This window comes from Gouania willdenowi, chromosome 3 (genome assembly GCF_900634775.1).
Source record: "Gouania willdenowi chromosome 3, fGouWil2.1, whole genome shotgun sequence".
In the NCBI taxonomy this organism is placed as follows: domain Eukaryota; kingdom Metazoa; phylum Chordata; class Actinopteri; order Blenniiformes; family Gobiesocidae; genus Gouania; species Gouania willdenowi.
This window is the reverse complement of record NC_041046.1, coordinates 30,665,767-30,678,852: the sequence shown is the minus strand read 5'-3', so window position 1 is coordinate 30,678,852 and position 13,086 is coordinate 30,665,767. Positions and strand designations below refer to the sequence as shown.

Below are 13,086 nucleotides of genomic sequence, written 5' to 3'. Positions count from 1 at the left end.
TCCGCTGTGCATTTCCCCATTCATGAGTGACAGCACAATTAAATGAGCACATCATTGCAGCATTAAGGGACTAGACACACTTCACAAGGTGTCAAAAGATGTCAGTCCATTTGCTATGACACAGTGGCGTCACTTTGATTGCTTGGCATTGGGCCAGGTGCAGAAAGCTGATGTTAGAGAAACTTAGAATGAGAATAAATAACCAGTGCCAGGCAGCAGAGACTGATACAATGAGCAGAACAAGCAGTGATAACTCTCACAGATTAAACTAAGCCTAGCTTAGAGGCAGGGTTGGACACACTTACATTTTTCAGTTACAATTGTGTTTTTAATTATGTGTGTTCAATTACAATTCAGTTACGATTACAGTGACCGGCATTTTCCCCCAATTACAATTCAATTATGATTATTCTTCATCTCCTGAAAGTCAATTACTGAGTCTGAAATAAATTACCCCATAAAACTTAACCTTCCTTTTGTGTTAGCTTTCTGTTAGCATTTTTTTTATAACGGGTCGTTTTTGACCCGCGTCTTTAACCAAAATTTTAAAAGATTACACTAAAAAATATAATCTATCATCTAATTTGTTTTTCATCCCAAGTTTTGCGTTAAATTAAATTATAATTAGCAGATGTTTATAGAATTGTCATACCAATTACAATTGTCAATTATCGAAACTCAATTACAATTCTATTATGAATACAACTGCAAATTTTTAAAATTACAATTATATTTGTGCCATAATTGTAAGTAATGATCAATTATGCGATTACAATTGTAATTGAGCCCAACCCTGGTTAGAACACCATTTCAAAAGAAGCCACCTTATTAAATCCATTTTATGACCAGTAGTAAACAGCTGGCTAACAGAGTATGACCTTCTTATGATGAACATAATATGAAAAAGGAAGGTCAATATTTAATTAATAGGAACAAATGGGCATCATTTGAAAAGTCTCAAACACCGTCTCAAATAAATCCAACAGGTTTGTTACAGACAGTAACTTGGTTACATCAGAAAAAAAAAACATGTCTTTTATGTTCAGGTTGCTTTATAGCTTCTGCTCAAACATCTGCAGGTAAGCAAGCTGTGCAACCATTAAATTAATGTCCTCCCACTGCAGAAACTCCACGTGAACATTCATGGACTAATTTTTAAGCCGTAAAAAGTATTGAAATACTGCATACGGCATTTACTTACTATTTGTTTCTCATTTATGTTTCCCGAGCTGTAAGTAGTGGCGAGGGTGGAGGAACAAGCCTCGCTGTACCACGGGACGTTTCCGTTCTGGGTGGAGCTGCTGATGGAAAGAGTATAGATGCTGTTGGTGTAGCCATCACAGTTACAGCTGTCCTTCTCCCTTCCGCCATTACCAGAGGCCCACACAAAGATGGAGCCCAAGCCACCCCGACCCTGAAAAAAGGATAAGGTGAACTTAGATGACTGACTTCTTTCTGATAAAAGTATTCCCTGTCTGGTAAAAAACACATAAAATCACATGAAGAATGAAGTAAAAACACTGCTATTCGTCAGTTTACAGTACTACAAATCCCACAATGCAATGAAAGAGAATATCAACAGAAGAGAAGAAGAGAAAACTAATTTTCAAGAGGCAATTTCAACCTTTTTCCTTTCTTTCTGGAGTAAATGATGTTTAATCCATTGATCCGTGATGCCTACACTATGCTTTCATCTAATAAAACATGATTGTGCGTAGCAGCTTTAAGATGCAGTATCTAGGATGGGACCATTGGCAGGGTGGTCTAACAGTGAATTACGCAGGCACGAATACTTTGGCAGCTACGAAACAAAAAAGGCCTGATCTTACAACAGCTCATTGTAATAAATCATCCACCCTCAAAGCCTTAATTCACATCCGAGTGCTGCTTTATTGTATTGAGTGGCGATGTCCCCCAACACTGATCGATTCCACCACCCACACCACAGCCTGACAGCATCGTCACTGAGGCAATTATCTGAATAGCCAGTGTCTGCGTGTCCAATCATCTTTTGACACGTCTTTAATCCAATTGTGGTGTAACAAGAGTTTGTGTCAGGAGGATGGATGTGTTTATTAATGGTCGGCAGACGTGTGAGTTTGGAGAATAATCTGTGAGGTAATTAATCTAGTAACTTGGTCATTTTTACATATGTGACAAAGTCTCAACATATTAAAACAACTGCTGTGATGGGCATTGGAGCGATGACAGTTAATCATTTAGTTTGTCATCCTTGGTAGATGCTGACAAAGCAGTTTCAATTACCCTTCAAAAGCTCGCCTGTGCATTAAGCCAAATGGAGGAGAGGAAACTTCTTGCTCAATGTGATTTAAAGCTTCAGTGGTTGTTAATTGGGAATTTAAAAAAAGTCATTATTCGTCCTTTTTTTTTAAATGACACAGGACTCACATACTAAACTGAAAGCTAAATACAATAAAGGAGAATTATGATCGCACAAGTATCTGTTAGCACTGTTCTCTGGTTTTTCTCCTCTGGTGGCTTTTAGGGGACATTCCTGTCCTTTACAAAACTGTCAGGGTCAAAAATGGCTTTGTTGTACTAGACAGTGTCCTCTCATGCCTGAATGGTTCATTTACTGCCTGCTGAAAGGAGGCAAAACACAGGCAGGAAATAATTTCTGCCTCACAAACACTCTCACACTCACCTCAATAACTCCTCGCAGAAAGGCTTCTTTAGCAAGTTTGGCAGGTCCATCAACAGTTTTACCATCATCCTCTGGGCCCCAGCTAGCACTGTAGACATCGATGTGTTGAGGATTCAGACTGAGAGACTGGGCCTCAACCATGTCGGTCACCTCACCATCCAGCATACGCACTCCTGCAGGGAAGACCTTGTATGGAAACTGGCCTTGTATGGAAGGGTTTCTTACACTTACTAGCACAATATTCAATGGAGGTCATAACTATATTAAACATCTACTTCAGACCTCCTTTTAAAGAAAATTTACACAACACAATATTTCAATTTAAACCAACAATACACATAAATTATCTATTTTTCAGAAATGAATTCGAACAATACAGGAAGGTTCCTAATCCATGTGAAGTCTGTGTAATTTGATGAAGTTAATGGATTCAAATGTTCATCTATTGTTCTTGTAGGTGCATCTGTGAGTGATTTGTGAAAGATTTATATAATATTGTAGATTACCGTAATATTCCAGGCAAAGCTTTTATTAGCTCAAAGCACATGCAGACGTTTTTAGCACAATGTTTTTGCACTTAAATAAAAAGTACTTTTTTAATGATACAAATATATATTTAATTTCTACAATTATTACGTGGCCCCATGTAGGAGTTTGTCTTCTGATACTGGTTTCAAACACTTTTTTAAAAATGTAATATTTCCACAAATGTACGGCATTAACAAAGGCAGCAGCAAACAATTCGTTGTGCAGTTATTATCAAGCAGTCCCATCTGACAGTAGAATACGGTGCATAATAAAACTGCTAAAAATAAAGAAAACCAGACAATTTGATGAGGTTACCTTAAACCAGAAGAGAAAAACAGGACTAACTTAATAACCGTGTCCTAATTGATTTCTATTTCCGTCTACAGAGACTGTTGCACTACTTGAGTCATTTTCACATCCTGTACAGCGATGAGTCAACGGGAGGCATGTGAGACATATCCAGCTTACCAGAACTTTCTGTCTGGCCCTAAAATGATCTATTTTACTACTATTTAGCCCACAGGTGTACGTATTAGAATGCATTGGTTCATGTTGATCTAAAGAAGACACTAAGATAATTTTCTATTGTCTGCTTTTGTTAAAGCAGCTGATCCTTTAACTTTAAACGCACCGTCCGAGGATTATAAATATTTTAATATTTTGTTTAGATAATAGACTGTGCATGTTTATAGAGTCATTTAAAGATATTGAAGTCGTTACAGAACATCAAACTGTAGCATGAGCCCTCGTTTTTGTGCCACTGCATAATAAATAAAAAAAATCACGCTCTATGCAGAAGAGTACAAGGGAAATGTGATACGAAACAAATGTCCAACAAAAAACTCAGAGAATAAAATGTGAATGATGCATCTTCATTTTTAAAGTTATTTTTTCAAAAATCTAATTGTAAGGTTTGTTGTATTAAAAAAAATCCCTGAGAAGCAATAATATCTATAACAAAAATGTCTCCATTTCCAGGCAGCAGTAGTATATGTGATGGTGTGAGGAAAACACTATAGTGTTGTTTACAAAGCTGTGCGATGTTTGGTACATATCCTATTTTAAACATCATGCTGTGTTGCACAGCATGATGTGTTGCTGTGGATCACCTTCTGTGCATCCACGCAGACAATATAATGATCCACGGTATACAAATCATACAGTCACTATTGATTTGTTTTGTGCTTGTGCTGCTATGGGAAAAAAACAGTGGGTTGATATCAATTAAATTTTGGTTGCAAGACTCCTTCTAGTGAGAAGCAGAACTATGAAACAAAAAATTCAGTGTGAAGAAGGTCAGACCTGTGCTGATTTCAAAGGAAGTAAACGCAGTAAACGAATCACTTCATCCGCTCTTTTTCTTAATAACAGTCATCCACTGACCAGTTACTGGGAAAAAACCCAACTAAATTCACTCTATTAACTAGGTTACAGCATGTTGCTTCATATGGGTTCGAGTCAGCAAGACTCTTTGAAGTCTTCTAAACGCATCGCACAGGCGTAGAGCTGCTTGTGTTTCTATGGCAGCCAGCGCTTTGGAGAACAGGCGTGTGATTTGTCTTGAAATTAGACTGCATTCAGCAGCCATTTAAAATAAATTATCAAAACTATAACACTAAAACGAATCTAAATTTTGCATTTAGGACAGATAAAGAGAATTACTTAAAAGAAATGTTGACAAAGAAAGGTAATAAAGTTCCGATGGGTATTTTAGTGGATCAGGGTTTTTAAACACATTGTTCAAAATCGTTGTTTAGTCCCAATGTTGCACTTTTGTTTGAACTCCTTAAAGAAATAGTTTGACTTTTGGCCGAGCACTGTAAGCACAAAGATTTAATGAAGTGAGAAGAAACCACCCCATTGTGTGTGTGTTTTAATGGCAATTTATTGTAATAACAAAGTTCTATTTTTCTGCATGGCAAAAAGAGGGTAAAAACATCTGCCTTAGTGTTAATATAATGATATAGTTTTACCTTTCACTACACAGACAAATATACAATCACTTCAACTCATGGATGGGCAGCAGATCTACATGTGACAGGAGGGTGATAAATCACATTCAGGGAGAACAAAAAATGTGCTGTTTCTTGACCTTTAATTCCCTTAAAGAAGAATATAATGAAGTAACTTGAGTGCTTCAAAGGAGAATGGTTGAATAACTTCATTTTGTTTTTAACGTTGTGGAAAACAGAATTTGTCAAGCTTTCAGTTGCTATGAGTTATTGTGGGAGACGCAGCCTTTTTAGTATTTTGATGCAGAGCGTGCATCGGTTCAGTGTCGACGCCTGACAGATCACTGCATCTTCTGCTGGAGATAATGACATTTTCAAACCTAAGATCAGCATTAAATTGTGAAAAATGCATACGATCCTCAAATCTTTGTGTCTATCCAACCAAAGGATGAGATTTTAAACAACAAAATCAAAAGACATATTTTAAAAAGCTATTTCTATTCTTCAGTTATTCAACATTTAAATATTAAAAAAAAAAACTTCCCGTCACGCCTTGCTCCACCTACATGACCACACATACCATCTTAGTTTGCTGAGCAGCATGTGGTATATTCACACTCGCCATCTGGAAGTGTCATAAAGTCTACAGCTATGGCACCATCTGACTGGTATTATACTTTATCACAGCAGGATCTAGGCTGAGGGCTTTGGAGATGGGGAGTGAGGTAATGACATGAAGCAGTTGGAGGATGGATGAGCTTTTACATTTAAAAGAAATACACATTATTGTCTCACAATGTGAGAATCGGCACCACTACATCAAACAGACAGTTCAACACATCTGCAAGAACTGAGTAGAACACGACAGGAAAAGCTAAGAGTGAATTTAGGTAGAACAGTGCTTCCACAACCACAAGCTTCTCTCCACTAAAGAGTCTACACAGGCAATAGAAACACTTCATTAAATTATCATAAATCTTTGGAATGAAATTATGCCTTATTTGTATTTTTAATTTCCTAAATGTAGGGAACCTTCCTTTAAAGAAGTTAAAATATGAATGATGTTTTTGTCCCTGTAGGCAGATACAAAACCCACCCTCATTTGCTTTTTAGAGCATGCAAATTAATATTTCATATATTTTGCACGCCTGTTTTATAACTTCCTAGACTAGAGTAAAGTGGGCTGTGAGTTCGTCTTTCAAACACCCAGAAGCTTGTTCCTAATTCTCACTGTGGTTTCCACAAAAAAAATTACAATGAGGGAGGTTCCGTCAAACAGACATGATCTCCATCAAAGCAAACAATCAGTTCAGTTAAATGCAAGTAACATTCCTCTTTCTACCTGAATAACAACTTCTTAGAACATCATCGTTTAAATTTTCATGGAGGAAACAGTTTATTTATTGTATTTTTTAACTTCGATACGTATGCTACGGCCAGTGTCTCTAAGTAAGTTAAATGTTACACTTATTTGTCTTTCTATGAGTAAATCGTAGGTTAACAAAGATAGAAGAAGATGAGGCAACATGCTCATTGAAGTGATGGCTGACACTAAAAGGGAATTCTGCAGGTTTTACCTGTAGGACAAAATTAAGTCATATACAAGTCAGTCTTTATGAATACAGCCCCCAGCAGGCATTGTACCTTCAAAGTCTTAAAAAACACATTAGAAGAATATTTTCTTAGCCTCATAGCATTAAAACATGAGTCAGAGGTGGTTTTTTTTTTTGTTTTTTTAACAAAGTTATTCAGCCAATCCCTAAACAACCAAGAGTCCAATAAAAATGCAGAATATGCAGTTCCTTTTTAGACGCATATAATTTAAGGTGCAGGACAGCTGTGCTATGAACCCCACACTTATGAAGCCTAATAGGTTGATTTTCTGCTGATACAAAGTCTGAAAGGCGATAATTAAACTCCGGGCATTGCTCGTGACAAATTGCTGATCGTTGTACATGTTGGTCTGTCCACACCCTCAATGAGAACGTCTGACAGGAAGAACATTTGCCTGTTAAAATTTACATGTATTCAAACTGACTTTGATACAGAGAGAAAGTCTCTACAATAAGTGTGGAGGATTCTGCTTTTTCTGAGAGTACAGCAGAACTGTTACCCCATCTTAACCAATACAACCAGAGCACCATGGAAATCAAAACACCTGCAGCGATGCTCAAAAAGATTCTGTTACGTGCTGTGCCAGAGAAATAGACTGAAAATATTACAAGTGCTGCAGAGCAAGCATTTCCCTTTGCCTAGTGGGCAAAGGGAGAGGAGACTGAGATGAAACAAGAGGCTTCTCTTTGTGATTAAATCCATCACACAGCACCTACCTCCAATCTTTGCATTATAGGCCACACCGACACCACAGTACTGGTTGTTAGCTACAGCAGCCACTTCCCCTGCACACCGTGTCCCATGTCTATAGAGGAGAAGGAACAAAAGGGGAGGTCAAAATTACAACAAAGCATTTTTTTAAGATTGAAAGTGTTTTGGTTTTTTTTTTTCCCAACAACACAGCATTTTAGCATAAAATATCAAACAAGATTGGCACCATAGCTGTAGAAGCCATGTATTTAACACAAAATATGTGCATTTATTTTAAAAACACACACACACACACATCTGAAGTAATACAATGCTTGCCATGTTTGGCCGAGTAAAACGTGAAAGTTGTTTATTCCGGTGCAGTGTTTACATCACGTGCCACTGGATTTTTTTTGTTTATTTGTAGTGCTTTTGTCTACATTTATTCATTAGTATTGTTTCATTTTTTACTATGAGCAACATAATGATGTGTGTTGGAGCCATTTCTGATGTGTCTGAAGCTGTTATCACAGCCTCTTCCTGCGCATCAGAGTAGCCATGGCCAGCAGTCGGCTGAACTATTTACATAGAGACGCAACGGCAATCGCATGGACTTACTGAGAAATGAGTCTGAGATGACAGTGAGGCAATTAAGTAGAGGAAAATCTACAATAAAGTGCTTTGAGTGTCTATGAAAGGCACTATATTAGTCCAATGCATTATTATTAGTATTATTATTATTATTTTTATTATTATTAAGAGCCACTAGCAAAGCTAATGCTACGATTATGCTACCAGTGTCTGAGGTGAGCAAAATGGTATCACTGTGTCTCTCAGACGACACAATTTTTTTTTTTTTATTCTTCCTTCTGTACAAGGACTTTTAAAGAAATGTACCTTTGAAACCTTTAGTATTATATATGACATTTTGAAAGAGCTTGCAATTAAAGTTCACTACAGGTACCCTTTAAAAGTAAAAGAAACCTTAGTTCGCATTCCATGACCTTCTAGTGTTAGTGGTTTGGGATTGACTAAAGCATTATTAAAGTAAAGTAAATCAAGAAAAACTACAACCACACAGAAGTTATTACTGAACTCGGCAGTACCATCCAGCTTCAGGTGTCAAAGTGCCAAGATTTAAAAGATGGGGGCTGATGAGGTTCATATTCCAGTCAGCTACATCCCTCTGGTCTGCCAGTTGGATATGCTCTCCTAATGCCCTCTAAAGCATGGAGCAATCCACAATTGAATTGTTACCATTCCCAGACAGGAATGTTGGACCCTGGGCAATGCTGCACCACATTAAGTAACAAAGAGACCAAGGATATTCACTGCTGTAATAACTTTCTCAGCCAGCAGAGTTCCAGTACAAGACAATGAATGTTCAGCCAAGCCAAAGAACAAATACTCAAACCACCTTATCAGCAATGAACGGCCTTCACTGACAAAATGGACAGTGTTTGACGTCAGAGATAGTTTTTTTTATTCAGGATAAAATCTTGTTCCAAAGAATGTTCTCTGATGAGCAGAATAAACTCTGATTGAAAGGTTGAAGGGCACGAGGCCATAACCCAGTCTATTCAAGGCAACTCATTCAAATGTTATGGCTTCTGGTTTCATTACAGATGTGGGTATAAAGGCAGAAGGTCAAAGGATTGTAATTTATTTTCTGCTCCCTGGAGTTTTCTTCAGACATTGTGATGAGCTGACAGGGCGAAGGTTAATATCATTGCCATCGTCAGTAACAGCAGCACTTCTCTAATGTGTCACAAGAAATCAGTTAAATGGAGAGTGGGGCCTATAACAGGAGGATAGACGACCGAGTAATAGCTAATACGATTATTTTAACAGACAACGGCAAACACACACGCACACACACACTACAACCTACAAACATCATCTGGATGATTTCGAGAAGTTAAGAAGTTTCCCGGAAGTTTGTTTGACATTGACGTTCATTGCAACACACCATCTGCGTTTGTGATGCAGCTAATGATAAGAGGCAGCTTAGGTGTCTGCTATAAAGGGCCAGTCATGCACAGGCTTGTCTATCTAGTGTTCAAAATGGTTTCCAAGTCCTTCTTTCGCAAATTCATCAGTTACAGCCAATGTTGTGCCAGTTACAGCCACTGTTGTTCATGAACTCGTTCATATTTTGAGAGAAAGTGAACTGAATGTACTGTATTTCTGCCTGATGAACGTTACTGTGAGCGCGCTCATTCTGGCGTATGTGAATGGATGTATAAAACCGGCTGACGCAAACCGTAAACGGGCCTTAATATGCTGTGGAAAAACACCCAATCTGGCAACAACAGCCACCACAGAGTCGCACCGACACATGTCATCAAAATGCAAAGCATCGCTGCATGCTGCAAAGCAACACCGCACTGCCCTCAAGAGCTCCAGTAGATAGGCTCTTCAGCATCGGTGGTCTAATATTCAGGTAGGGATGAACTGTGATTATATTCCATAATTAATATGCTTTGGTAATAAGTAAATACCCAGCCTCAATCATAGTTCTGTCTTGGTGATATTATTCTAATGCTTATGCAGCTGATAGCAATTGTGGTTTTCAATATAAAAAAATTGGTCAAATTATTTCACTGTTTGCCTCAGTACACAATTCCTTTAATACAGATTACTGTTACTATTTTGGCCACAATAATCATGATGTTAAAATTTCTTGTTTCATCTCATTCAGGCCCAGGAGAAACCAGCTGGGAGATACCAAGCTGATCTTGGATGCCAACAAAAAGTTTTCAAGGTATATTAAATATTGTTGAGGCCTGATTATTGGGAATAGAAGTACAATGTATTGCCAATGGAGATGAGTATATTGGTGTGCATAGGTGAGCTACAAAATAACAGAGCAAATCTTGTTTTTACAGGAAGCAAGACACAGCAGGGATCCACCAGGGAAAGACTAGTGTGTGTGAGATCAGACTAGTGTGTGTGACCAGTGATCTTCATTCAGATAAGTGTTTTTTTAGGCTGGACAGAAAGTAACACTGCCTTTGGCCCTGCCCACTTTTGAACTTTTTTCCCATTGATTATTATTATTTTAGTTATTTATGTGCACTGTAACCAGTGACAGGTCTTCATCCAGTTATGGTATTTTCACTCACTGGACAGAAAGTAGTAGCACTGTCTATGACCTTGGACTCTGACTGACTCTTTTTACGTTATTGGTTGTTAGTTTTGTTGTTGGGTTTTTTTTTTTTTTTTGGGCAAACAAGTCAGGACAAAAATTGATTCACTAAAAACTGAAAAGTGACTTAATGAAAAGATAAACAATGTTTAAATGTTTTGAACTTTGAATGTTGCACTTTGAGGTACACCTTTAATTTCCTACCACAGCCTGGTTCCTAGCTCAGATTGTGTTTGTGTTTATGTTAGTACAAGAATTATGACGACATCTTCTGGACTTTGTTGTTTATAGTATACTGCAGTTCAGAATGCTGTTTTGTTTTAATATTTCCTCATTAAAGGGGGGGAGCTGCAGCTTGCTACTAGTGTGGACTGATTGGGTGGCAACAATGGGGAAACGCCAGTATTCTGAGGGTAGCTATCCACAACATATTGGGAATAAATAGAACTATGAACTAGTTCATTTTTTGAAATGTGAATTTAGATCATATTTTTGAATTATGAACTATGAACTGAACTAGTTCATTTTAAAATTTATGTACTGAACTTTGAACTAGTTTGTGTAGAAACTGAACTTTTTCAACACTGGTTATAGCAAACCAACTTTGATTTATGGGAGACAAATATGAGAGCACAGAGCTAAAAAAAAAAACAAACAAAAACAAAAAACCTTGTTGCAAACAAACACAAGGATGTAGCTTGTATTCAATGAACCTCGGTACTGTAATGTTATTTAAGCAGCTCCACTGGCTCCCTATAAAGCCCAGAATCACCTTCAAAATCTTCCTGTACACTTTCAAGGCCATCCACATCCTTACTCGTCTGACCTCAGGTCTTCATCCTCCATCCACCTCACTGTACCCACTGTCTACCCCAGTACCATGGGGAGCAGAACTTTCAGTCACTCTGCTCACAAACACTGAAACTCCCTCCCACCCAACATCATAAACATCAACACCTTAACCCTTTTCAAATCAAAACCCATTTCTACCAATCTGCGTATTCTCTGTAATTCAATGTTTCATCCTATTCCATAATTTATCCTGCATTGTTCTTTTTGTACTATTCTGTTTTTTATTGTATTGCATTGTTTTTATTACTGTTTTATTTTTGTGAAGTGCCCGTGGGTGGCCTGAAAGTATTACTATCCCCTGCCACAAAGTGTGGCAGGGGATAATCGTCCGTCCAGCCGAGTTAAAGGGGACAGCTTTTCTCAGAAACTATTTAAGATAGGATAACCAAATTTGGCGTGTGTCTTCAGGGTATCAATACCTTCGTGGAGTTCGAAAATGAGAAGCGCACAATTATTTTTTCCGGAGTTATTGCCTTGTTCCGTTTTCTTTTTTTGACGGAGGATGTTGTCTTCTCGTTTTTAACCATTACTATTCAATTTGTGAGTAGAGTAAAAAGTTGTATGACACTTAAACTAATAAAATGTACAGGTCCAAATAATTACATAAGTTCTGGACAATTTAAATAGAGCAGAGAAACTTGGTGAAAGGCAGGTGAAGACTTCCAGCTAGTGCAGCTGTGGTCTTCAAGACATTGGATAAGACATGAAATGTAAACAAGTAAATTTTACTACATTTTTAAGTACTTTATATAAATAAAGACTTTGACACTTTTTATTTCTGTCTGGCGTCTTTTATGTTGTGGCCCCTTAACCCTTTAGATAGACATCCTAGAGGGGGCCGTAACAGTGCTATTCAGAGTAGCCATTTCTATGGCAGCAGTAAAAGAAATATTTACTATTACCTGGCTGATTGGAAGGTCACAAAATGCAGATGGTATTGTTAATTTTCAACTTCTCAGGAAAGTTTGTTATACAGACACAGTTGGCTTGTTAGACCACAATGAGCCTATTGCTTATCGTGGTCGAGAAAAAAACTAATCCTATAACAAACTTGTACAACATTTCAGAGAAAATTAATACTGTCTGTCACATTAAGCAACAGTGCTTTTACAGTGCAGTGATACCGCAACACAGGGTAAGCTGACCTTGGATGACTCAGCAAAAAGTCGATCACCATTTGAGAAACATTCCCAAGTTTCCAGGTTAGAGACAGAGATGAGCCACCCCAGAGGCCCACCCTCTGGTACTTAAGTAATGATGTAAACACATAGGCAATTTAATTAATTAATCACAAACCATCACCAAAACCAAGTGATCCAAACAAACAAAAGAACGGTGGCTCCCGGCCATATGTCCTCATTCGCCTGAATCCACAGCAGTGTCTTAGCATTGGTAAATTTTGTAAAAATGTTCAGTAATCTTGATGCATCAACATTCTAACTGGATCATGAGAGTCTGTTTATGAACATCACGACACATGTTTATGCAAAAAAAAAAATGCTAAACAATTGTGAGAGAGGTTATATGGTAGTAAACAGCTGTGGTCAACACAGTTTTTGGTGCAGCCTCAGCCTTTTTACGCTTAACCCTGTCCCTGTACCAAGTGGAGGGTCAGAACAAGGCTTGTGCAGCGTCTT

The 13,086-nt window shown here is 37.8% G+C and overlaps 1 protein-coding gene across 2 annotated transcripts in view; it reads right to left on the bottom strand.

Moving 5' to 3' along the window:
* furina (furin (paired basic amino acid cleaving enzyme) a) overlaps positions 1-13,086 on the bottom strand; it is an 88,988-nt gene that overhangs the window by 14,007 nt on the left and 61,895 nt on the right. For both annotated transcript variants that reach the window (XM_028475918.1, XM_028475926.1), the window contains exons 7-9: positions 7,476-7,564; positions 2,666-2,838; positions 1,202-1,414 (exon numbers count right to left, since the gene is read on the bottom strand). In XM_028475918.1, coding sequence (XP_028331719.1) covers positions 1,202-1,414; positions 2,666-2,838; positions 7,476-7,564 — 475 coding nt within the window. The remainder of the gene's footprint in view (positions 1-1,201; positions 1,415-2,665; positions 2,839-7,475; positions 7,565-13,086) is intronic.